The following is a 24,889-nucleotide window of genomic DNA, read 5'->3' as shown; positions in this document are numbered from 1 at the left end:
TCAAAACCCAGCCTTCGGCAACCCAGTGACATCAAAAATGGACTCAGGGCTCAGACAGACTTTTTTTTTTGTTGGTGGTGGTCATGGGGCTTGAACTCTGGGTCTGGGCACTGTCCCTCAGCTCTTCAGCTTTAGCACTCTACCACTTGAGTCCACACTGCTACTATTAGTTTTCTGACTACAATCCTCAGAACCCAGCCTCCTGAGTAGCTAGGATGACAAGGCATGAGCCACCAGTGCCTGGCTGTCTGACAGACATTTTCATTCTCCCAGGCCAGCAAGTCTGTGAGAAGATGCTCAGGGTGGCTGATTTCCTGGGGTTGGGGGGGGGGGGGGGGGGAAGGTGTGTCCCTGACCTCAGGTCACTGGGGCCTCTCATGCCACCTGCTGGGCATTTCTAGAATCATTGGCAAAGGGCCTTATTGATTAATGAATTAATGAACCTTTTCTTTTTTCAAGCCTGGGTGTAGAATTCAAGACCTGGGCACTTGTCCACAAGCTTTTTCTTCTCAGAGCTTGCACTCTACCACCTGAGCCGCAGTTCCAACTCCAGCTTTGGTGGTAGCTCATTGGAGCTGGAGAGTATCTGGGCTGGCTTCAAACTGCGATCCTCAGATCCCAGCCTCCTTGAGTAGCTGGGATGGCTGGCGTGAGCCACGGGTGCCCAGCTCCCCACAGAATCTTGCATTCCAGGAACCCAGGCTCACCAGCAGAACGGCAGTGTGAGCAAAGGAACTAAGAGAGGAGAAGATGCAGGCCGGGTGTGGTGGCACCTGCCTGTAGTACCAGCACTGAGAGGGGGAGTCCTGAGTCCTTGCTCCACCCATGCCAGCCCAGGGCTCGCCCCGGCAGGCTGGTCACTGTGCAGCACCAGGCCCCCGGCTCCCCGCATCCCCCCGCAAGGGGGCCTGAGGTGGGTTGGGGGCCGGGGCGGCCGCCCCCTTCCCATGACGCCGCTCGTGGCGCCGGCAGGTGCCAAGCTGGCGGAAGCGAAGCGCACAGTGGCGGCAGGCATAGGGCTTCTCTCCGGTGTGGATGCGCATGTGGACGTTGAGGTTGCCACGGTGGCTGAAGGCCGCACCGCAGTCTGCGCAGCGGAAGGGCGTCTCGCGGGTGTGCACACGCCGGTGGCCCAGCAGCGTGGACTCGTGAGTGAAGCGCTTGAGGCAGATGCGGCACTGGTAGGGCTTCTCGCCGGTGTGGATGCGCAGGTGCACACGCAGGTCCGAGGGCTGCATGAAGCCCTTGCCACACGTGTGGCAGAGGAACGGCCGCTCCCCCGAATGCGTGCGCTGGTGGATCACGAACTGCGACTTGTACTGGAAGCACTTCCCGCACTCCCTGCACTGGTGCTGCCGGCCTCCAGGGGCCTCAGGCCGGCCCCCTGGCCCCCCCGGGCTTGGGGACTCTTCCGGGGACCCCGGTGAGTGGCTGGGCCTCCTCTCGGATCTCCCGGCCTCAGCCAAATCTCTCTGGTGGCTGGCGGCTGCAGGGGTGCCGGCCTCTTCGTGGGGGCTCCTCGGCTCCCCCTCTCCTGCATCTGCCAGAAGAAGGTGTGGGGCCACGTGTAAACCAAGAGCATTTCAACAGCCGGGTGCCACTGCTCACGCCTGTAATCGTAGCCACCAAGGAGGCTGAGATCCGAAGATCACAGTTCAGAGCTAGCCCCATCCAGAAGACTCTTGTCTCTGATGAACCAGCCAAAAGCCAGTAGTGGCACTGTGGCTCAAGAGGTAGAGCACTTGGGAGCCTTTAAAGCTAAGGGAGAGCCCCAGCTGAGTTCAGGTCCCAGGTGAGGACAAGAAAAAAAATAAAATGGGGGCTGGGAAGGTGGCTTAGTGGTAGAGTGCTTGCATCGCATGCATGAGGTCCTGGGTTCGATTCCTCAACATCACATTCGCAGAAAAAGCCGGAAGTGGTGCTGTGGCTCAAGTGGTAGAGCGCTCGCCTTGAGCTGAAGAGCTGAGGGACAGTGCCCAGACCATGAGTTCAAGCCCCAGGACAAAACCAAAAATAAAATACAATAAAATACAATGAAGTAAAAGGTGTTGGGATTAGGCCCGAGGAAGAGTGTGCAGGACCATGCAGGAAGTTGGGATGACATGCTGAGAAATGGGGATCTGCCTCCCGGGGCTAAGACTCACCAGGGCCCTGCAGAGACAGAGGCTGAGGGGATGGGCCCGGCGCCCCGGTCCAGTCTCCCCCCGCGTCATCCTCCTCCATGGCTATGTTCATGGCCTCCGCCTTGTCCACGTTCTTGCTCTGTGGGTGCTGCTGGCCCCCGCTGCTCCCCGCCATGACCTCCGCTGGGATGCTGTCCTCCTGCAAAAGCTGATGCTTGGGTTACAATGTGGGGGGGGGGCCCACGAGGTGACTCCCAAACCCAAGCCCTCACTTCGCTTCCCAGCCCTGTGCCCAGCTGTGCTGCACAGGCCTTTCCACTCAGCTCCACCTCCTGGAGGCTAGGACTTGGTCTCCCCACGACTCTCCAGTTCTGACTAGAGGACGAGGCATGGGTGTGCGGGGGTTCGCTGACACCCCGGGAGCCAGGCAGGGCAGCGCCCCCTGCACCAGCCCGCCTGACACCCGGAACCCCAACTGCCAGCGGGAACAGTGGCTCCTGGCTGAGCTCTGGGGAATCACAGTTCAAATCCAGCCTGAGCAGGAAAGTCTGGGAGACTCTAATCTCCAATCAGCCATCCAAAAAAAAAAAAAAAAAGCCAGCAAGTGAGTGCCTCAAGCAGTGAAGTGACAGCCTTGAACAGAGAAGACCAAGGGACAGAGCCCAGGCCCTGAGTTCAAGTCCCGACACCAGCGCACACACAAAACCAAACCTGCCACCGCCACCACCCATGGCAAAGCGCGCTTACGGGCTTCTAGGGTGGAGTGAATGAAGCTCCTTCGGGATTTAAGTCGCTCTGTCCTGAGCCTGTGCTGGAGGACTCGGCCTCTATGTGGGGTACCTGTGGCCCGGTCCCACCCCAGATCAACCCCCTCCCTCCAGCTTCTGGGCAGCTCACCGGCTCCTGGTTGCGGGGCGGCCGGGGCTTGGCCGTCAGGTCGATGGCACCGTCCTCCTCCTTGGCCTCATCGGCCTCATCCTCCTGGTCCTCCACCTCAGCTCTGCCCTCCTGCAGCTGGGACACGGGCTCCAGGCACTGCTGCCCCTCCACATCCACAACCACCTGTGGATCCACGCAAAGCCGTCAGCCCCGACGCTTTGGGGAATCCATCCGGAGGTTCTCGGTTGCCCTCCTCCCACCAGGCCTGCGACTTACCCACTTGGTGGGCTCCCAGCTGTGCCTCAGTAGCTTCTCCAGGTCTCGGCAGCGGCGCACGCCGCTCTCCTTCACCAGCACCTGCAGGTGCTCGGGCACGGAGAGGAGGAACTGCTCGATCACCAGCCGGTCCAGCATTTCCTCCTTGCTGTACAGGTCGGGGCGCAGCCAGAGGTGGCACAGCTCCCACAGCTGCCACAGCACCTGCACAGGGTGGGCACCCACGGGGGCGCTGAACAGCCGGAACGACAGGTGCCATCTCTCGGTGTCTGGGTCATGCGGCTCTGGGGGGCAGGGGCTGTCGTGCTGGGCCTCGCTGGGCCCCGCAGGGCCGTCCGCATCACCGGGAGGGAGCACCATCCGCCCCTCCTCACGCTGCGCCTCACCAGGCATGCTTGTGGCCCCGAGCTCCAGCTCCAGCCTGCAAAGACCAAGACAACACCGCTCAGGACAGGGCAGAGTGGAGTCAGCACCGAGCTGTTCCCTGGCCTTGCAGGCCGGGCAGGGCCTCGCGTCCCCCTCCCCCCCCCCAGTGAGACCCAGGGCCCCCAGGGCGGCTCCTTGGGGGCAGGAGGTACCCACCCTGGACCGGATGCTCAACTCCATCCAAGAGAAAGACAATCCCAGCTACTCAGGAGGCAGAGAGCTGAGGATCCAGGTTCAAAGCCAACCTGGGGCAGACAAATCCCAGAGACTCTGTGCCCAATCAACCACTACCACCACCACCACCACCCCACCACCACCACACCAGGGGTGGAGCTGTGACTCATGTGGCACAGCACCAGCCCTGAGCGCAGAAGCTCCAGGACAGTGCCCAGGCCCCAAGTTCAAGCCCCAGGACTGGTAAGCATATGCACACACACACACACACACACACACACACACACACACACACACACACACACACACACACACACACACACATTCACTCACTCTCTCTCTCTCTCTGATCTAGAGAACTGGTAGAAAAGAAAAGGGAAGGGCTGGGAAGGTGGCTCAGTGGTAGAATGTTTGCCTTGCATGCATGAGACCCTGGATTCGATTCCTCAGCACCACATAAGCAGAAAAGGCCGGAAGTGGCACTGTGGCTCAAGTGGTAGAGTGCTAGCCTTGAGCTGAAGAGCTGAGGGGCAGCGCCCAGGCCCAGAGTTCAAGCCCCACAACCAACCAAAAGAAAAAGGAAAAGGGTGAAGTGAGGGCCGGTTATGTGGGGTGGGTGGGCATGCCCTCGGGGGGTTGTGTTTGGGGGCAGGGGCACAGTGGGTGGCAGGGAGTGCTGGGCCTGAGAGGGGACGCTGCCCTGCGCCGTGACTCATGACCCCCTGTCACACAGAAAACATGGAGGGCTGGGGTCACCAGGGTTCCCCGGACCTGTGAAGGGCAACGCCTGGGGCTAGAGCTCCGGGTGGGGGACACAGGTGGGGACCACAGAGAGCTAAGGCCCCCTACGGGAGCCAGTCCCACACAAGAGCCCTCCCTTCCCCCACAAGAGCCAGGCCCAGGCCATGGTTCCACCAGTGGATCCCGCCCAAGGCCGTGTGACACAACGCCCTCCTCGCCCTCCTCCTCCTCCTCTTCCTCCTCTGCCTCCTCTGCCTCCTCTGCCTCCGCCTCCTCCAATTCCTCCTCCTCTTCTTCCCGGGGCAGTGTTCTGGTAATCCCATCACGGTGGGACCAGGCAACACCCGCCTGTAATCCCGGCCAGAGAGGTTTAGGAACTAGGCGCAGGGTGGGGGTGGGGGAATCATAATAATGATGATGATGATGATAGTGATGATGGGGATGATAATGACTTATCCCTTGTGCTGACAAGCACAGGCGTCGCCAGGTCAATGTGGCAAACCCAACCCCGTCCCTCAGACACCAGACCCGGTGAACCCCCCCCACACACACACACCCGGCGCTGGTTCTGGTCCCCCGAGCGCCAGCTTGGAACCTTCTAGAACGGCAGACGGCGCACAGGGCTCAGTGCAGGCAGAGGGCTCAGTGCAGGCACAGGGCTCAGTGCAGGCACAGGGCTCGAACTCAGGTCCCGGCCATGTCCCTGGCCCAGCTCCATGGGAACCCCTCCCCCATCCCCCTGGCCAGAGCCCCAACCTGGAGATTGGGACCTACCTGTCAGGCCTTCGCCGCTCTGGTCTCGATCCACGGCCCCCACCTGGACCCAGCCTTGATCTCAGCCTCCGCCTCAAACACCAGCCTTGACCCTGGGCCTAGACCCTCGCCTCAATCTACAGCCTCCACCAGGACCCTGGCCCTCCGACCTCCACCTCAGCTCTGCTGCCTGCCCTGCCACACCCTCCTTTAATACCCTCCGCCCAGGCCCACTTCCGGCCCACCCACCCTGCCAGGCCTCAAGCGGCACCGGCCGACCTTCCAGACACAGGGCCCATGTCTGTCTGTCTGCCTATCTGTGTCTGTCCGTCTTGGTCTATCTTCTATCTCCGTCTGTCTGTGTCAGTCATGGGGCTTGAACTCTGGGCCTGGGTGCTGTCCCTGAGCTCTTCAGCTCAAGGCTAGCACTCTAACACTTGAGCCACAGCACTCACAACTTGCAGTTTTCTGAGTGGTTTATTGGAGATGAGAGAGTCTTATGGACTTTCCTGCCCAGGCTGGCTTTGAACTGTGATCCTCAGATCTCAGCCTCCTGAGTAGCTAGGATTACAGGCGTGAGCCACTGGTGCCCAGCAAGCTTATGCCATTTGTATCTGAGCTTCTTGGCCCTTTGACTTTGTGTGTGTGTGTGTGTACATATATGGTGTGCATGTAGGTGTGTGCCAGTCTTGGGGCTTGAACTCAGGGCCTGGGCACTGTCCCTGAGCTTTTTCTCTCAAAGCTGGCTCTACCACTTGAGCCACAGCACCACTTCCAGCTTTTTTGGTGGTTCACTGAAGGTAAGCGTCTCACAGACTTTCCTTCTCAGGCTGGCTTCAAACTGCTATCCTCAGACCTCAGCCTCCTGAGTAGTTGGGACTATTGGCATGAGCCACCAGGGCCTGGCTTCTAGGAATCTCGGGTGCATCTTCCCCCTGAACCACCCCACAAAGCCACGAGTCCGCAAGACCCCTCAGCTTCATGGAGGGAAGCATTCGTGTAGGATGGAGGGAGGCTCGGGCAGAGCCCAGGAAGGAAGCAAGACCTGATCTAAATATCTGTTCTGCCTGGCCCTGAGTTCAAATCCAGCATGGCAAGAATGAGAATTCTCAGCCCCCCCCACCACCACAGGGGGGAGAGGGGAGGGGGACATGCAGGGTGCTGCAGGGGCACTGTTTCTCCATCAGGGAGCAAGCATTGAGTCTGGAGGAGGCTAGCATGTAACCCCTGACCTTCACCACAGATGCTACCATGGGAACCTGACTCTAGTGGGTAAGCGGCTGGACGCCTTTGAGAACTGACAAGCCAGACTCTGTCTTCCGTGCAGCTGACGGAGGTGTGGGGCCCTCGTGAGGATGAGGAGCCACTCGTGCAAATTGGCCAGCCAAGCTCTGGGGCTGTACAGGAGAACTGGGGGTGAGGATGTGTGCCCCACATAGAGGAGAAAGGATTTAAAGGTAGGGTGAGCGATGGCCTTGGGGCCTGGGGTTGAGCCCAGCTGCTGGTGCATGCTGAAACTTCCTCCAGGCTCCCGGGGGCGAACGCCAGCACCCGTCAGTTTCATAGAAAAAGGCACAGAGAGATCTCTCATCTGGCCAAGGGCCCCAGGCTGGGCAGCTGAGTAGCAACAAGGCTTTTCTGACTGGTTCTGTGCCAGTCCTGGGGGCTTGAACTCAAGGTCCGGCTGCTGTCCTTGGGCTTTTTCATTTGAGGTTGATGCTCCACCACCCACTTCTGGCCTTTTGCTAGATCCTTGGAGATGAAGAGTCTCACAGACTTTCCTGCTGGGGCTGGCTTTGAACTGTGATCCTCAGATCTCAGCCTCCTGAGCAGCTGGGACCACAGGCATGAGACACCATGCTAGAAAAGGCCTACAGCTGACCTGTTGTCCTTCTGCCAGCTCCTGGCCCTGGGTATGCCCCCCATCTCTCTCTTCCCAGGGCCCCATCTCTCCCTCCCCAGCCCCTTCTCTCCAAGGCCACAGGCTGGGCACTGTGGAGCCTATCACCAGAGATGGAGAATGTGAGGTCCTTCAAAACCATCTTCAAATCTGGGGGTACCCCACACCCTGCATGAGCCTCAGAGGAGGCTCCATAACCCTATGTGGAGGAGGCCCCAACAGCAGGGCCACCTGCTGTGCTCCTGGGACTTGAACTCAGGCCTGCTGGCAGCCTGGTGTCCCATGATTTGGGTGGTGCCCTCAGCTCGGTGGCAGCTTGAGGGGTTTTGTTCTGCTGTGGCTGTCCCCCAGGCATGGTCCCCTACACCTCCTGCCCAGTAGCCAGGACACAGATGGCACCCAGGGACATGCTTGCTGCTGGAGACAGCTTCTTGCCTCCACCTTTCCGGTGGCTGGGATGTGAGCCATTGTCTGGCCAGGGCTTTGTAGCTGAGGATGGGGTCACACCTTGATCAGCTAACCCCTCCTTCTCAGAGTGGCCACTGTGTGGGATTCCCAGAGGAAACTTGGGTCGGTGTTCCTCAGAAGAGAAATGCAAAGACAGGCACTGGTGGCTCATCCTATAAACCTACTCAGGAGGCTGAGATCTGTGGTCCAAGTTCAAAGCCAGCCCAGGAAGAAAGTCTGTGAGATGCTTTTTTTGGGGGGTCCGGTCATGGGGCCTGAACTCTGGGCCTGCCCGCTGTCCCTCAGCTCTTCAGCTCAAGGCTAGCACTCTACCACTTGAGCCACAGTGCCACTTCCAGCTTTTTCTTTTTGCTTATGTGGTATGGAGGACTTGAACCTCATGCATGCAAGGCAAGTGCTCTAACACTGAGCCACCTTCCCAGCCCCAAGTCTGTGAGACTCTTATCTCCAACAAACCACCAGTGAGGTGGCGCTGTGGCTCAGGGAGTAGAGTGACTGTGTTGAGCTGAAGAGCTGAGGGGCAGTGCCAGGCTCTGGGCTCAAGGCTTACAAATGAGAGAGAGAGAGAGAGAGAGAGAGAGAGAGAGAGAGAGAGAGAGAGAGAGAGAGAGAGAAAGAGGAGAGAGAAACTCAGCTGAGTGGCCAGGATGGCAGTGTGACCCCAGAATGGCACCTGGGTGACCCGAGTGCAGGCCTGTGATACGGCTGCAGCTGTGACCCCAGGGCCGGTGACTGTGGGGTCACTGAGGAAGCGCCCAGGCTATTAGAGGGGACTCAAGGTGCTCATCGGGTCCCCTTCATTCTCCAGGGAACCCCGGCCCCACCCACGCCTCTGTGAGTATCCGGTGGGCAGGTGCCTACCACGTGGCCTTCTGCACCCATATACACGCATGTGCACATTCACACAGGCCTGTACACAAATGCACCGCAGTCCCACGCCCATATGCACACATATGCACACTCCATCACGCCCATATGCATGTATGCCCTCATGTCGTCACATGCCCCTATACACGCATGTGCCTGCAGGCACATGCCCCTATAATATGCATGCACAGGCACACGCCACATACACGCATGCGCAATCACGCTCCCACGTGTGCACATGCGCACATGCAATCACATGCCCATATGTACGCAAGCGCCCATATAGTCTCACGCCCCCTATGCACGCAGGCGCACAGCACACATGCCTATATGCACGGTTACAAGCCTATATGCACGGGAAGTGCCCATGTAGTCACACGCCCCCTTAGCAGGCAGGCGCACCTGTAGGCACAAGCCGGAATGCACGCTTATGCCTACGTAGTCACATGCTCCCTATGCACGCATGCGCAATGCACAGATGCAGTCACGCCTTTTACAGGCCTGTGAACCTACAGGCCCACGCCCATATGCACGCATGCGCACAGGCAGTGGCGCACAGTCCTATAGCCTCAGGACTTGCTGTGGTATGGCGCCTGCCTGTGCGGGGAAGGCCGGTCCAGGACCCCAGACGCAGGCCCACACCGCCCTCCCCTCCTGGGGCCAGGCGTGGCCTAGCAGAGCTGGCCGGAACCACGGATGCTGCTGCCTCCCGGTGGCCGCGGGTGAGTGCGGGGCGCGGGGCGCGGGCCGGCAGCCTCCGAGCGGGGCTCAGGACAACCATGACCACGGCCGTGTGCTTGTGGTGGTAGCCACTTTATTACGGTCGGTGCCGGGGAGCCGGGGAGCCTGGGGGCCGGGCCGGGCCGGGCGCGCCGGACTAGCCCAGGGGCCAGGGCGGGAAGGCGCCGCCGCCCTCGGGGCCTGGCGCCACCGCCGCCCCCTGCGCGCGGGCAGCCGCGCGCCCATGAATGCGCTGGTGGCGCAGCACGTGCTCGCGGCGCCCGAAGCCCTTCCCGCACTCCCAGCAGGCAAAGGGCCGCGCGCCAGAGTGCGTCTTGCGGTGCCGCACCAGGTGCTCCCGCCAGTAGAAGGTCTTCCCGCACTCGCAGCAGGCGTGCGGCTTCTCGCGCGCGGGCAGCGGACGCAGCGCGGGCCCCGGCCCGCCGGGGTGCGTGCCGCGGTGGCGCCGCAGGTGCTCCTTGCGCCGGAAGGCCTTGCCGCACTCCGGGCACGCGTGCGGCTTCTCGGCTGAGTGACTCTGCCGGTGGCGCAGCAGGTGCGCGGGCTTCAGGGGCGCCTTCCCACACTCAGGGCATGCCACGCCGCCCGGGGCCAGGAAGGCGGGCAGGCCAGGCGCCAGCGGGGCTGGCTGGGGGCTGCCTGGCTCCTGCTTGTAGGGGCGCACGGCGCGGGTCTCACCGGGACCCGGGGGCTCAGCCGCAGGGCCTGCGAGAGAGATAGAGACACGGGGTTACCATGGTCACGGGGTCACGAGGAGGGCGGGCAGGGCCCGTGCATACTGATGCACTGTGTGCGGGGGTGATATGGGGACGTGTCCGCGCATGCGCCCGGGGCAGCAGGCGGCCACGTGGCCATTACCAGGCCTACGCGGGGAGAATGGTGCGCGAGGTGGGAGGAGGGGTGGCCTGGGACTGGGGGTCGGCTGAGCTGGACCCGAGCCCTCCTCCTGCCTGACCCGAAGGCCAGGCCCCCAGCCCTCCTCTCTGCGCGGCCATCTCCCTGCGCACTCAGCACCCAAGCCGGCCCGCACTCCCTGGGCCAGAGCCTAGGTCGGAAGCCCGAGGCTCCTCTTCAGCTGGCCTGGGAGGCTCTGGGTGTGGGGGATCCCGCCTTGTAGAAGACTGACGGCCAGACCCCCAAACAGGGCAGACGGAGGCTGCTGGGCCCGGCCCTGGCCTGGGGGAGTCCCGTGCTGCAGGATCTGCAGCAACAACTTCAGGTTTATGCCACATATTTCCGGGCATGGTAGTGCATGTCTGTGATTCCAGCACCGAGGGCACTCGGGCAGGAGGACCCCAGGTTCGAGGCCAGCCTGAGTTACAGGCAGCGTCCCTATCTCCAAGGACCACATCCGCAAGGGTGGCTGTGGGGGTTTGATCGGCTAGAAGTGGCACCTGCCACACTTCAATAGATAGTGCTCCCACCTGACCTGTGCTGGCCTCCAAGGCAGGGCATCTGAGTGGCTCGCTGACCGAGGACAGGCACACAGCAGGCTGGGCCCTGCCACGGCCTGGATGCCGGGGATCAGCCCAAGGATGGGGCAGGAGGAGGACCAGCTGCTCACCTTGGGTTATCACCCCACTATCCTCCTTCGCAGCACTGGCCCCGGAGCCTTCTGCCAGCTCACGGGGGATCTTCACTGCGGACGGCTGGTCTGGGGAGGTGGCTGGGCCCTGCAGTGAGAAGTAGGGTTCAGATGAAGAAACCGCAGCCTTGGGCCCTAGTTCTTTCCCCTCCCATGCGGCCAGCAAGCAGGGCATGCTGTGCTCAGGAAGCAGGCTGTCTCTTGGGGGGGAGCTCAAGCCACCCTGCAGGGAGGCCACACCCCCGGCCAGTCCTGATGTTCCCAGGGAGCCAGTTGGGAGCCATAGGTGTTGGCTCAGTGCAAGAGGCAGCTTGGCCGGCTCCCGGCTGACCTGTCCTTCACACCCTGGCCGCCATCTCACTCTGCTCAGCCAGAGTTGATATTTGGGGCTTTGCAGGTTCTGTCTGAGGCAGCCACAGAAGGAAGGCGGTGTCCAGTGCCAACGAGTTTCCCAAGTCAGGTTGGGTTTGCGTACAGATTTCTACCTTGCCTGGCCAGGGTGTTACCAACTCTACCTAGCTAAGCCCCGTAACACCCTGGGCACCACAAGGCGGGCAGGGCGTCCCCCACACCCTCATGGCCCACGGCTTACCCAGAGCTCCTCCAGCAGGGCCACAGCCTCCTCGCCGCTCTGGGGCTGCCGGCTGCACACCCAGGCCTGGGTGTCGGCCGGCAGCGCGCTCAGGAACTGCTCAAGCACCAGCAACTCCAGCATCTGCTCCTTTGTGTGCACCTCAGGGCGCAGCCACTCGCGGCACAGGGCGCGGAGCAGCCCCAGGGCCTCGCGCAGGCCGGGCGCATCGCCCAGGTGGAAGTGGCGGAAGCGGTGCCAGGGCGAGTCTGGCGTCAGGGCCTCGGTAGCGGGGCCCTCCTGCTTCACCGGCTGTGGCACCAGGGCCTCCATGGGGCCTCAGGGTTGTCTGTGGTGCCTGCAGGAGGGAGCGGGGAGGTGAGGCCTAGAGCCAGCGGGGCACAGCTTCAAGTTGCCCACGTCTCAGCTGGGAACCTGGCATGCCACTGGCCCTGGCCATCAAGAAAACTCAAAAAGGCCATGGGACATAGCTCAAGCAGTACAGTACTTGTCCACCAAACTTAAGGACCCAAGTTCAAGTCTCAGTGCTGTCAAAAACAAAATACTTGGAAGTTTTAGCCAAGCATTAGTGGCTCACACCTGCAATCCTAGCTAAGGAGTCTTAGATCTGAAGATCGTGGTTCGAAGCCAGCACGTGAAAAGAAAGTCCATGAAACTCTTAACTCCAAATAACCACCAGAAAACCAGAAGTGGCGCTATGGCTCAAATGGTAGAGCACCACCCTTGAGCAAATGAGATCAGAGACAGCGCCCAGGCTCTGATTTCAAGCCCCACAACTGCCCCCCACCCTTCAGACAAAAAGAACAAAACAAAAACAGGTACACAGGACCTGGGAAATGACAAGCATTTATCATGTGCCATCTGCCTGCACCCCAGAGCAGCTGCTGCAGCTGCCACAGCCAGCACCATGCCCCTCAAACTCACAGTGAATGCCTAGCCTCACTGCAACTGGAGGAGAGGTTTCTCCCTGCCAGGAGAGGATGAGGAGGCCCAGATGTCAGCCCTGGCCTCGATGGTACCCTGACCTCACACTTCCAGCCTCCAGAGCTGGAGGTGAGGAGCCGAGGCCAGGGTGCAACCCCCTCCTTCCCCCATGGCAGAGGTGGCCTTGGGTTTCCTGCTGTGGAGGAGACGGAGCTAGCCTGCTCCCTTGGGGGCACTGGTCCCAAAATGGAGACATGGCGACACCATGCCTGCCTAGCCACCTCTGCTGTGGCATCAGAGTTTCACCCCCAGTGTGGCCAGAGTGCCAGTGTGTCCTGGTCACCTGTGGGAACTGGCAAGGGGGAGGTACATCACCACGGCTGGCATTGCCTGTGGAAGCTTATGGGGGGTGGGGGAGGACTGGAGACATGGTGATGGTGGTATGGTAGGTGCTGCTCCCAGCTCGGAGCAGAGGCCCTCAGATGCCCTCCTACCAGGGATTCTGCAAGGTCAGACTGCTGTTATGGTAACGCTACCAGGCGAGACTCTGCTCTTGTTAGGTCAAAGCAAAGAAACTGGTTTGGGCACTCTGTACCAGGGCAATGCCCTCTGCACCTCTGTCCTCAGGCACAATCCATAAAGTGAAGAGTTAGCTTACTGCCAGCCATGAAATGGCACACACTGGCACTGGCCTGCTTACCTCCATCTCTTACTACCACATATTGCAGTCAGTCTCCCTTTTTATTCTCAGATGGAGGATTAGCTCCTACTCAGGGCCTTTGCACCTGCCACTTCCACCTGCAATACCTGCCTCCCCTCCCGCCCCCCGCCCCTTGCTCGGTGGTCTCCTGAGCTGTCAGGGGCTCCCAGGCTGTCCACCCTAACTCAGCAGCTATGTGTCCTTCCTTTATCATTTATGTGTGTGTCAGTCTTAGACTTGAACTTGGGGCCTGGGCACTACACTGCTTCTTCACTAAAGGCTAGTGCTCTATCAACCTGAGCCACAGCTCCACTTCTGCTTTGGATTGTTAATTGGAGATAAGAGTCTCACTTCCCTGTCCAGGCTGGGCTTGGAAATATAATTCTCAGATCTCGGCCTCTCAAGTAGCTAGGATGCCTGGCACACTGTTCTTACTGTGTCTTCTTTTAGCATCTCTCCAGGACTGGGGACCAGCCATACTTGTGTGCTACCTTCTTCCACGAGGCTAACAGACCTCCACGAGGGGAAGCTCAGGATTTTGGTGCTCCCTGGGACATTACGTGAGGTTGGTGTCAGTGCCCCCTTTTGCTGGGAGAGAAACTGTCACTCTGAAGTCCTTCAGGTAGGCCCAGCCAGGACGCATCCCAGGCACATAGCAAGCAACGGCACCACGTCCATCAGTCCGTGTCTAAAGAGTGCTCCAAGCAACTGCAGGGCAGCCAGCCTCTCCCCCCCCCCCCCCCAGTCCTGGGTGGGAGACCTGCAGCTGCTGCAGAGGGAAACATGCACACTCGAGTGTGGAGCTGGGAGCCAAGCCCAGTGCCAGGGCAGCCTGGGTTGGTATCGTGGCTCTGCTGCTTACTGGCATTATAGCTGACACGTGCCGTGTCCGGGGCTTATTGTGTGCACCTGCAGCACAGGATGGCTGACAGCCTCTCTCTCCTGCCGCCCAGTGCCCAGTGAAGATCTGCTTCCACTCTGAGTGAAGGGCGGGGGCTGGAGGAGCCACCCAGCACGGCAGTGCCTGCCTGCACACCCTGTGGTGTCAGCGTGACCACAGCACACATCTGCAGCTAGGGCCAGGTACACCAGACAGACCGCTCGGGCGCTAGGCAGATGTTTACTGGAGGGCCGGGCCCGGGGCTGTCACGGGCCTGCCTCTGCCTCCTGCCCGGCGCCCAGCTCAAGTAGGCGTTTGCTGCCGTCACAACGTCGCGGAGGTGCAGGACAGGCCACCCTGGGGCCGGCGTTAGCACGGGAGGAGAAGGTGGCAAGCGGTCGGTGAACGTGTCGAGCGGTGGCTGGCTGGCCATCCGTCTGTGTGTCCGGCTCCCGCTCTCACGAGCTGAGGGGGAAATCCTCAACCTCCACCTCTCCCCAGCGGTGGCTGCCTTTCCCCTGAGCCTTCCGGAGGCCATTGCCGGCCCCAGGCCCCGGCCTGGCCCTGAGCCCGGCTCTCCTGCCTCGCTTTCCCCCGCAGCGCCTCGGGGCCCCGCGCCCCCTCCCCCACAGCGCCCCCTTTCCCCCCTCGCTCGCCCCCTCCCCACCCGCTCCCGCACCTCCAGGGCCCGCCCCCCCCCGTTCCCACGCCTTCCCGGGGTCTCAGGCTTTCTCCCCCCGGCCCGCGAGCCCCGAGGCCCTCGGTGTCTCCCACCCCCCAGCTGTCTTCCTCCGCACCTCACCCCCGGCTGCCGCCCCCGACCCCCTCCTCTCCCGCCGGCTTACCTCACTCTCCAGGGCGAGGCCCCCCAAGCCCCTCAGCTTCCCGCACATGCGCACAAAGCTCACCGGGACTCCATGCCCCGGCAGGCTTTGCGCCAAACTCACCCGTTCCCTCCCCCATCCTCCCTCCTTGACCTGCCGTTCTACCCAGCAATTCTCCTCTGTTGAGTCTCTCTTGGAACTACATTTCCCAGGAAGGATTTCGGCAAACGCAGTCTCTCATTGGCCCTGGCCTGTAGCACCAGCTCCAGAACTACATTTCCCAAGGTTCATCAAGCGCGGCGCACTCCCCATTGGCCTTCGCTGGCGCAAACAGCGCCGGGCTTCTGAGCATGTGCAGAAGCACCAGGGGAGAAAGCGAAGGCGGGGTTGTCGTGGAGACCGAGGATGCCCGCACTGCCCGGAGTCGGGTAGATGATGGCCGGAGGAAAAGGAGACCGCGCTCCCTGCCCAGGCCGATCCGAACTGGGGCGCAGAGCGGTGGTCGAGAGAGCTGGCTTGGGGACCCCGGTTTGACCCCGCCTGTATGAGCCTGAACCGGTGCCCAGTGCTCCCTGCCTCAGTCTCCCCTCTTGTGAACTTCGGGAGAGAGGACGGCCCAGAATGCCGTCTCCACCTCTTCACCTGGCAGAGTCCCCAGTGATCATATGTCTCCTCCAGGGAGCCTTCCCAGACGGCCTGCCAAAGCCTGGTCCACGCCGAGAGTGCGGGAAGGGGGGGACCCACCAGCCCCCCCCCGTCCACGGACCCCGGGGAGCGCGGGAGACCCGCCACGCCCCTCCCCCCCCCCACGCTGTACTAGCTGCGACTCTTCTCAGGGCACCTACGGCACGCGCCCGGCCACGGAGAGCAGCTCTTTCAACCCTCCCTCTCCTGCTCCCGCCCGGCCTCTGAGGGGGGCAGGAAAAAGCGGCTCTCCCGCTCCCCCCCCCCCCCCCCCCCCGCCACGGGTGAGGATTTCCTTGGCTGTAAATGTCGCTCGCACCCTCTGGGAAGCTCGAGCCTTTTGTAGCAATGCTATAATTATTACTCAAAATAATAATTAGCGTTTTCTGTTTGTGTGGTGCTTTGAAGCCGGAGATCCTCAAGGGCAGAGAAGGGGTTTGGTTCTTCCCGGGTCGCAGCCCGGGGCGCCCTAATGCTCAGGTTTTGCTAATTGGACAAGTGGAGGAGCTCCCTCCCTCCCCGCATAGCGGGACTCAGGCGTGGGGTGGCCAGGCTTGAGACTGGACAATTAAATTAATAAAGTAATTGCTTAATGATGGGCTTCCTCCCCCCCTTTTTTTTCACTTAGGTGAATATATAGGTTGTGAAGTGCTGGAAACTATCTTGCCACCATCAGACTCCCCTAGAGTGAAGACGGAATTGGAGTAAGCAGGCTGGGCATCGGTGGTTCACGCCTGCAATCCTAACTACTACTGATGCTGAGGATCACGGTTCAAAGCCAGCCCCGACAGGAAAGACCATGGCACTCTCGTCTCCAGTGAACCACCAGAAAACTGGAAGTGGCGCTGTGGCTCAAGTGGTACAGCCCTAGCTTTGAGCTGAAGAGCTGAGGGATAGCGCCCAGGCCCAGAGTTCAAGACCCACAACCGACCAAAAAACAAACAAACAAAAGAATTGGAGTAAGCATAGTCAAAAACTAGCGAGAGATTGTTTGCAGCCCTGAATCAAGCCATACCTGGTGTCTAGAGTTAGCTCTTGGGTTTGCTTTGTACACTCAAGCCAACACAGTATCACTTCCCCTTGGCTTTTTACCTTGAACCTGCTCCGGCTGCATTTAGGCCTCAGTGGCCTGAGCTCTAACTTTGGGCTTCCTGGTTGGTGACTGGATTCCAGGGCCTTGGAATCCTCAGGCCTGGCCCTTGAAGTTCTAAGATCTTCAAGCTACTAGGAGGTAAAAGGAAGCTGCAGGCCAGGACGAGTGTCCGGGAGCCAGTCAGCCCTGGGGCCGGGGCCTGGCCTGGCCTCTCTGGCTGAGGGCCTGGGATAGTACGGGCGCGGGGCCATGTGGACTTTCCTAGGCCTGACCTGGCCGAGTCCGGAGCAGCCGCCGGACAGAGGGGCTGGCGGATCCCGGACCTTCCAGGCACAGGCCCTGGGCCTTGAGCCCCAGTGCTGACATCCTCCTACCTTGTATTGGAAAGTTTACAACATCTCTAAAGCTAGGACACAGACGTCTCTTTATTTTGTGCCCCCTGGGAAGATGTTAGGTTGGCAGCTCCCGTCTTGGCCTCCAGGCCGACCCAGGAAAGTACGACTCCTAAGCCAGGTCGCTCCCTCGGACCTGGAGTTTTCGGTCGGTCGGGTCTGGGCGTGCCTCCACACAGCTCACCCACACCGGCGACCGTGGGGGCGGAGGAGGGATTAGCGCTCGACTTCCCACGAGCCGAGCGGCTATAACTATAATCCCAGGCTCAGGTGGGACTAGGTGATGGAGCGAAGTGCGGAGCAGGCCTGCCGTCCCGGCCGTTCGGGAGGCTGACCCGGGGACCGGCGATCGGAAGGCAGCCCGGGCTGCAGGGGCCGGGAGTGCTAGACTTCAACCAACCACCCCAGAGCCGCACGGGGAGCTGCGGCTGCAAGAGCGGAGTGCCAGGCTTCATCCCCAAACCCAACGCGCGCGCCGAGCCCCGGTACCGTGCAGAGGGCGCGGGGCCGGCGCGGGGGAGGGGGCGGGGGAGGCGCGGCGCGCAGGCGCGGCAGGCCGGGCGGGGCCCCGGCACCCGGAAGCCTGCGCCTAACGGGCCGCGGGGCCGTGGGCGCCATAGAGCGGGGCGGAGGACCCGCGTCCTAGACGCGCCCGGAAGTGGCGCCCTGAGGGCACCACCGAGCGGGGGACGGTGGGGGTCTCCGCTCGCTGCCTAGAGCGGCCGGGCCGGAGGGTGGGGGTGGGGGGGACATTGGGGGGAATTGCGGCGCGGGCGGAAGCGGCCTGGAAGGTCACTTCCGGCCTGGGCGCCCGTCCCCCTGACCCCAGGGTCTGAGTCGCCGCCGCCGCCACCGTCCTCGAGGCAGGCGAGAGGAGGAGGAGTGCGGCGCGGCGGGCCTGGAGCCGAGGAGGTGGGCGCGGGCGCGGGGGGCGGGCGCGGGGCACGGAGGTGGACGCGCGTCGGGACACCGGGCTTTGGACTGGGGTGGGTGGGGAGGCGGGAGGGCGAGCGCGGCTGGGCGGGCGAGTGCGCGTGCGCGCCGTGGGGGGGGCGTGAGCGAGCGCGCGGCCGGCCGGGAGTGCGCGTGCGCGCCGTGGGAGGCGGGAGCGCGCGCGACCGCCGGGAGCGCGCCTGCGCTGAGCGTCGCGGCCCTGCTGCGAGTGCGCGTAGGCTTTGGGGCGCGCGAGCGCTGCCGGCGCCAGGGGTCCGGGCAGTCCGGGGCCGTCCCCGGCCAGCTCGTCAGTGCCGCTGTCGGCTCCAGCGGTGAGCCGCGGCCGGAAGTGCTAGCTACTCCTGGGGGAAGTTGAGGCCCGGTGGTGGGAGGGCTCTGCCTACTAGGCCGGAAGCTCTGGCCCGAGGACGGCCAGCCCGGACCCCGGGCTTCCCCCGGCCCTTCCTTCCCCTTTACAGTCGCCCGTCCCGTTGTTGCCCCGGGCGAGCCGCGCTGGCCTTTGATCCGGCGGGCGATTAGGGGTTCCGGAGGCGGCGGGAGGCCCATTCATTCGCCCGCGGGCGCCCGGAAGCGCGTGGGGGCAGCGCCCGGCCAAGGTCAGCGCCGCGTGGGTCTCGGGGCCCGGCCGGGGTCGCCGCCTTGCCGCTGCCCGGGCGGCGCCGAGTCCGGTCCCTGTCCGTGCCCCCGCCCCGCCTATGGCCAGGCGAGTCCGTGTTGCGGAGGTGATCGTTCTGGACGTGCGGGTTAAGCCTCGGCCACAGGCGGGAGAGGCGGGGTGTGACCCAGGCCTTCCTCCGTGCAGGCCCGCACCGGGCCCCGCGTCCCGGCGTCCCCGGCCCAGTGAGGGGTCAGGGCTGTCAGAGGGGACAGCTCCATTTCTCTTCCCTCGTGGCTTCCTGCTTCCACCGTGGGCAACGCTGAGGCCTGGAGAGATCCAGCCTCTGCTCCCGGCGAGTGTGGGTTCCAGCAGATTCCTGGGTGGGAGTGTCCACTGACTCCAGCTGTTGGCTGACCCCGGCTGTGGGCTGGCCCTGGAAGACGGCACAGCCGCTGGGCCCTGCCATGCTCCCCAGAGCTCCCCCCCCAATTCTGCTGTGGTTTTGTTTCCACCTCCACGGAGGGGGATAGGGGAAATGTGACTAAGTCGACCTGGGTGTGAGGTTCCAGATGCTTTCCTTTCAGAGCCACCTGTGCTAGTCCCCAGCGTGGGTCTCCGTGATCCAGTCCATGACCTTGGATGTCACTTCCCTTTCCCCAGGCGGTTGCCTCTTCAGTCTTGAAAGTGGAGACGGTGGTCAAAAAGTGGAGACGGTGGTCACAAGGCTGTACTAGTCACACAAGGGGTTCTGATGCGCTGCTGTTGTGCGAACCCACCTGGGTGGGAGTGGTCCCCCGGAGCCAGAATCGTCAGTGAGCTGTGCTAGACACCTCAGCATGCCTCATACAGGCCCCTCCTGGAGTCACTGAGGCAGTAAGGGAGACCAGCAGGGGCCTGGGGAGATGGGCCAGGAAGGCCAGTATGTCATGGAGCGTGGGGGGATGGGCCATGTGGCCACCGCACATTCCAAGCCTGTTGTGGGGTACATGGAGATGCATGAGCTATGGGGGGGGCAGGTGGGACACATAGTCCAAGACCACTGTCTGTGCCTCTAGGATACTCAGCTTGGGGCCCCAGATCTCTCCTACCTCTCCGGTGCTGCCCTGTGCTGTGCCAGGCATCGAGCCCCCAGTTGGGACAGCCCGAGCCTGGTGAAGCGTGCTGAGCATGGCTGGTGCTGGGCCTGTCCTGACCGCCCTCCGATCTCCCAGGTGTGATGCTTTATGAAGATGGGAGTGACACTTGGACAGGGACTGGGGTCAGGCAGGCAAGTCCAGAGCTGACCCTCCCCAGTCCCACCGCCCCCGGCTGGCTTGTTTTCTGGACAGGGTTGGCACTGCGTATACAGGCCTGTTCTGAGGGTGTCTTGGTGTATTCCCTTGAGCCAGGAGTGTTGGCCCCTGACTCAGTGTGTCTGTTGTATTCGGGGCTGCTGGCCCCTCAACTCTAGGGACCCACAGCAGTACAGCAGGAAGGGCAGGGGCGATGCCACAGATGGTCATGACATGTGGGCATGCTGGCTAGCCAGGTGGGTGGGAGCAGGGACACCCTGCTGTGGGAGTGCAGAGCCCTGCCCCACACAGTGGGCTGGGTGTTCATTCTCCACCGGGGCTGGGTGGCCTCCAGCGATTCCTGGTTCTCCTTGGGCTGACAGAGTGGCGGTGTCACGTCTGTGTCGGCCACCTCCTGGGTGTCGTGGCCGCGCCGGGCACCCAGCAGCTCGTCAGCTTCTGAGCTGGGGTAAGGTGCTCCCGCAGCGCCCTTGTGCAGAGCCTGCATGGGTAGGAGTCCCTGCCTCCCCACGGCAGTCTGCTGGATGCCCAGTGGCACGTGTGGGGACCACAGGAGGCTGTGGGTGGTGCCCCCTGGGGGGGGACTCAGCCCTGTCCACAGGAAGGGTGGATTTTACACATGCTCTAGACAGACTGGCCTACGGTTTGGGCTCTGCTTCATGGTGGCATCTGCCACTCACTTTGTCTTTGTCCTGGCTTCCTCGTCATAAACAGGGCAGCAGTGGAGTGCCAGGAGAGCCCTCCGTGGTGTCTGCTGGCTTCTTGCAGTCTCACTGAGTCCAGATGCAGACTCCACGGAGTTGAGAGACGAGGAGTGGTGTACCCTCCCCGCCTGGGTCACACAGCTGGTCCATTCCTGGGCCTAGATGTACTGCCCCGCCTCCTAGCCCCCCCTGCCAGCTTAGGGGATCAGGCCTGGAGCTTATATGCTTACAGCGCCCTGTGCCCACAGGCTGGGCTTTGACCCATTCTTGGCAGGTGCGTGGTGCTTGGGTAAGGAGAGTGGCTGGAGCCCAGGGGAGGTGTCGGGTGGGTGGCAGTGGCCAGAACCCAGGGGCTCTCCCTTCCTCAGTGGAGTTGCAGCCTCTGGATGTCCAAGTGTGCATGGTCTTTGGGGCACAGCAGCTTTCCACCCCGGGGTCCTCAGTGTGCTGGTGTGGTGTGCCCACACCTGGACAATGTTGTGTATCTGGAACATTGACATACAGATCTGCATCATGTGCTTACTTCTCAGGCCTGGGCCTTCCTCCTGGCTGGGTGTTTGTACACATTAATCTGTGCATGTGTATGTACGTGTTATGTGCATATGTGCACATGTGCTCAGCTTTGTCTCTCTGGCCCTCCTCTTGTAGAGCTGGGGTGTGGGAAGTGGACCCCCCAGCTTGTGTCTGATGGCTGATGTACACTACTTGGTGGACGCTTAGGGCCACTGGAGGAATAACCAGCAGACCCTTCACCTGGTCTTAATCAGGCTGAAGGACATGGTGAAGCTGAGCTGTTGGGGAGGGGAGGGAGGTATCAGGTAGATCCCAGACTGGGACAGTTGCTGGGATGTGCTGGTGGAAGGGGAGAGAGAAAATCAAGGGGGTTGTGTCCTGGCTCCTGCAGAAAGGGGAGACTGCTGTAACGGTGCTGCAGGGGTGCAGGGCAGTTGGGGAGAAGAAGGCCTAGGACCTGGAAGCCGGGACGACCAGTGGGAAGTACACCAGTGGGAAGTGGACGTGTGGGCGGTGAGCTCCGAGTGCTGAGTGGAGGTGAGGGTCAGGCAGGGACTGTGCAGCCCTAAGCAGCACTGTGAGGAGGGGGGATGAGATTGGCAGAGGAAGAAAGGGAATAATTGGCAGGCAGACATCCAGGAGGTTGGGGGGGGGGGGTGGCTAATGACAACAATGATGATAATTTGTCTGGGCCTTAATAGCCTTGTCAGATCCGTGCTAATTGGATCGCTCAGGGGCCCCGCTCCAGGGAGGGTGGAGGTGGAGCGGGAAGCATCTTCAGCGGCCCAGCGGACACCAAGGGGCTGGGCGGAGCTGGGCCCCAGGGCTCTTTCTGGAAGGTGCTCAGTGCCTCACTCTGGTTCCTCCAGTGGCTGCCTAGTGCTCCCCCCCCCCTTCTTTCTGCAAAGAGGTGCTGAATGAGTGCTTGGGGGTGTGACCGGAAACTGCCTTCCCAAGCCCTTCGCAATAGTGGCTCCTCCACACAACTTGCCGGCACCTGGTATCCTGTCCTGGGTAGGTGCAGCTCTAGTCGCAGCCTAGCAGCCAGGGGCACTTGTGCCCAGGCTGGGGCTGGCCCCACCTGCCTCTCTGCTTAGGCCTTGGAAGTGCCGCAGGAGTCTCAATAAAGATTTGCCTCCTCGCAGATGACACCAGACCCCTGTGCTAGGGCCTGTCACCTCCGGCATGCCTCCCTCCCCGCAGATGACACCAGACTCCTGTGCTAGGGCCTGTCGTGTGCTGCACACCTCCTGCCACCCCGGCTTGCCAGTAGAGGCCCATGCCAGCTGGAGATTCAGGAATGTGCAGAAGGGCAGCGGAAAGCCTGTGCTCCCTCCGAAGCCTCATGGGTCTGAGCAGGGCTGTGTGGCATGCACTGTGCCATGGTGCCTGGGTTAGAACTTACCTGTGCTCCCCCCTGGCTCCCCAACTCAGAAGCACAGAGAGATGCAGGATGTGAGGACCAAGCCTCTCAGCCTGGGCCCAAGCTGGTCCTTTTGCCCACTGTCTGCCCCCTGGTTGCCTCCCAGATTCCTGGGTTGGAACCGAGGCGTGGAGTGGCGTCAGACACCCTGTGGTAGCCGCCGCGTCCATGGCTAGCACCGGCCTTAAGGACCTTCGTCCCGTGCGACATCCTGTGAGCCCCGCTTTCCCTTTCTAACAGGGCTCAGCATGGAGCTTCGGGAAGAGGCCTGGTCTCCGGGGCCGCTGGACTCGGAGGACCAGCAGATGGCCAGCCATGAAAACCCAGGTGAGGCTCGCAGCTGGCTGCCCTGCCTCGGCCTGGCTCCGCCCCCAGCCTGGCCCCACCCTCAGCCAGCCCTGCCCCTCCACGTTCAGGGTCTCATGAGTGTGTCCTGGGTGAGTGTGCCCTGGGCTTTCTGTCTAACTTTTCTGGGACCCCAGTGGGGCCCGCACTCCTCTTCCCTGCCCCCTACCTGCTCTGGCTCTAGGGCCCGGGCTCCCCGCTGGACAGCCATTCACACTGCCAGGAGGTGACCTCAGTAGAGGGCCGGGTGCCCTGTGGAGACCTCGCCTTCCCGAGGGTTAGGGTGGAAGTCAGAGGTCAGCCTCTTGCCTGGACGTGTTACTGAGGCCAGGAAGGGGTGCAGAGGTGAGCTGACCACCCAGGAAAGACCAGCCCGCAGGCCCGGAATGCAGTGCTGGGAAGGCCGAGCCACCAGCCCTGGCCAGTATGTGGTGCTTGGTGGAGCCACTACCTCTGACCTCTCGTTTTCCATCTGACCTCTTCTCTGACCTCTCCAATCTCCCCCTCCTCCGGCCTCCCTCTGATCTCCGGCCATGACCTGCTCTCGACTCCAGTGGACATCCTCATCATGGATGATGACGACGCTCCGAGCTGGCCCCCAACCAAGCTGTCCCCGTCCCCGTCCGCACCGCCCGCCGGGCCCCCACCGCGGCCCAGGCCCCCCGCGCCCTACATCTGCAACGAGTGTGGCAAGAGCTTCAGCCACTGGTCAAAGCTGACGCGGCACCAGCGCACGCACACAGGCGAGCGGCCCAACGCCTGCGGCGACTGCGGGAAGACGTTCTCGCAGAGCTCGCACCTGGTACAGCACCGCCGCATCCACACCGGCGAGAAGCCCTACGCCTGTGCCGAGTGCGGCAAGCGCTTCAGCTGGAGCTCCAACCTCATGCAGCACCAGCGCATCCACACCGGCGAGAAGCCCTACGCCTGCCCCGACTGTGGCCGCAGCTTCACGCAGAGCAAGAGCCTGGCCAAGCACCGGCGCTCGCACAGCGGCCTCAAGCCCTTCGCCTGCCCTCGCTGCGGCCGCGGCTTCGGCCAGCCCAAGAGCCTGGCGCGGCACCTGCGGCTGCACCCGGAGCTGGCGGGGCCCGGCGTGGCGGCACGGGTGCTGGCGGCCAGCGTGAGGCGTGCGCAGGCGCCCGAGGCGGCGGCGGCGGGCGGCGAGCTGGCCATCCCGGTGGGCGACGGCGAGGGCATCCTCGTGGTGGGCGCACCGGGTGACGGTGTGGTGGCGGGGGCCGCGGCGGGCACGGGCCCGCGGGGCACGGCGTCCCGGCCGCGGCGCGCCCCGGCGCCCAAGCCCTATGTGTGCGTGGAGTGCGGGAAGGGCTTCGGGCAGGGCGCAGCGCTGCTGGCGCACCAGCGTGCACAGCATGGAGACGGGGACGCGCCAGCGCCCGGGCCCGGCGAGGAGCCCGCGCACATCTGTGTGGAGTGTGGTGAGGCCTTCGCGCAGGGCGCCGCGCTGCGCCGCCACAAGCGGGAGCATGCCGTGGGCGCGCCCGCCATCTGCGGGGCCTGCGGGCGCGGCTTCCTCCGGGTGGCCGAGGCCGCGGACGGCGAGCCCCGGGACGCGGAGCACCGCTGCGCCCAGTGCCGTGCCACCGAGGCCCGGTAGGGGCGGGCGCCCGGGGGGGCGGGGCCCCTCGGGCTGGGCGGGACCGGAGACCGGGCCGCGCCCCACCGCATCGCAGCAATGCACCAGGCGACCGCGGCAGCAGAGACTGCGACAGCGTGGCCCCTTCTGGACTGGGTGAGGGGCGCGGCCGCGGGGCCGGGCGGGGCGGGCAATAAACGCGCTGTCCAACCGTCCCCACCTCAGCGTGGTTTGTCCCCAAGGCGGGGCTCCGGCCTGGGCCTGGAGGGAGTAGCCTGGCCCTCGCAGGTTCGAGTCCAGCCCGAGCTAGAGCGGAGTGTAAATACAGAGTAGGGCGCAGACCCCTAGCTCCGACAAGCACCAGTCAGCAAGGGGAGGTAGGCAGCCCTGCCCCAGGCCGACCATCCGGGTGAGTCCCAATGCCGGGTTCTCGCATCC

At 62.8% G+C, this 24,889-nt stretch overlaps 3 protein-coding genes across 13 annotated transcripts; 1 reads left to right on the top strand and 2 right to left on the bottom strand.

Annotated features, from left to right (window-relative positions):
- Positions 1-857: 857 nt before the first annotated feature.
- Positions 858-5,337, bottom strand: Zscan5b (zinc finger and SCAN domain containing 5B). The gene is made up of 6 exons (XM_070000345.1): positions 5,239-5,337; positions 4,822-4,967; positions 3,279-3,699; positions 3,021-3,185; positions 2,145-2,322; positions 858-1,540 (listed from the first exon to the last, which is right to left on the bottom strand). The coding sequence occupies exons 1-6, from the start codon at positions 5,335-5,337 to the stop codon at positions 858-860; spliced, it is 1,692 nt and encodes a 563-aa protein (XP_069856446.1).
- Positions 5,338-9,404: 4,067 nt separating this feature from the next.
- Znf444 (zinc finger protein 444) lies at positions 9,405-15,602 on the bottom strand. Of its 2 annotated transcripts, none has more exons than XM_070000700.1 (4): positions 15,496-15,602; positions 11,526-11,862; positions 10,913-11,021; positions 9,405-10,053 (listed from the first exon to the last, which is right to left on the bottom strand). In XM_070000700.1, the coding sequence occupies exons 2-4, from the start codon at positions 11,835-11,837 to the stop codon at positions 9,485-9,487; spliced, it is 990 nt and encodes a 329-aa protein (XP_069856801.1). In that variant the 5' UTR covers positions 11,838-11,862; positions 15,496-15,602; the 3' UTR covers positions 9,405-9,484. The 2 variants fall into 2 exon arrangements, with proteins under 2 accessions (XP_069856801.1, XP_069856800.1); XM_070000699.1 differs by lacking the exon at positions 15,496-15,602 and adding an exon at positions 14,875-14,993.
- Znf787 (zinc finger protein 787) lies at positions 15,215-24,666 on the top strand. 10 transcript variants are annotated; one of them, XM_070000690.1, is made up of 4 exons: positions 15,215-15,395; positions 16,166-16,768; positions 22,747-22,833; positions 23,406-24,666. In XM_070000690.1, the coding sequence occupies exons 3-4, from the start codon at positions 22,755-22,757 to the stop codon at positions 24,470-24,472; spliced, it is 1,146 nt and encodes a 381-aa protein (XP_069856791.1). In that variant the 5' UTR covers positions 15,215-15,395; positions 16,166-16,768; positions 22,747-22,754; the 3' UTR covers positions 24,473-24,666. The 10 variants fall into 10 exon arrangements, with proteins under 10 accessions (XP_069856791.1, XP_069856797.1, XP_069856790.1 ...); XM_070000691.1 differs by lacking the exons at positions 15,215-15,395; positions 16,166-16,768 and adding exons at positions 18,705-19,447; positions 19,630-19,785; XM_070000687.1 differs by lacking the exons at positions 15,215-15,395; positions 16,166-16,768 and adding exons at positions 20,783-21,620; positions 21,953-22,097.
- Positions 24,667-24,889: the final 223 nt, after the last annotated feature.

The sequence above is a fragment of the Dipodomys merriami genome, unplaced genomic scaffold (assembly GCF_024711535.1).
Source record: "Dipodomys merriami isolate MVZ:Mamm:240054 unplaced genomic scaffold, mDipMer1.0.p SCAF_57, whole genome shotgun sequence".
In the NCBI taxonomy this organism is placed as follows: Eukaryota; Metazoa; Chordata; class Mammalia; order Rodentia; family Heteromyidae; genus Dipodomys; species Dipodomys merriami.
This window is presented reverse-complemented; position numbering and strand designations above follow the sequence as displayed.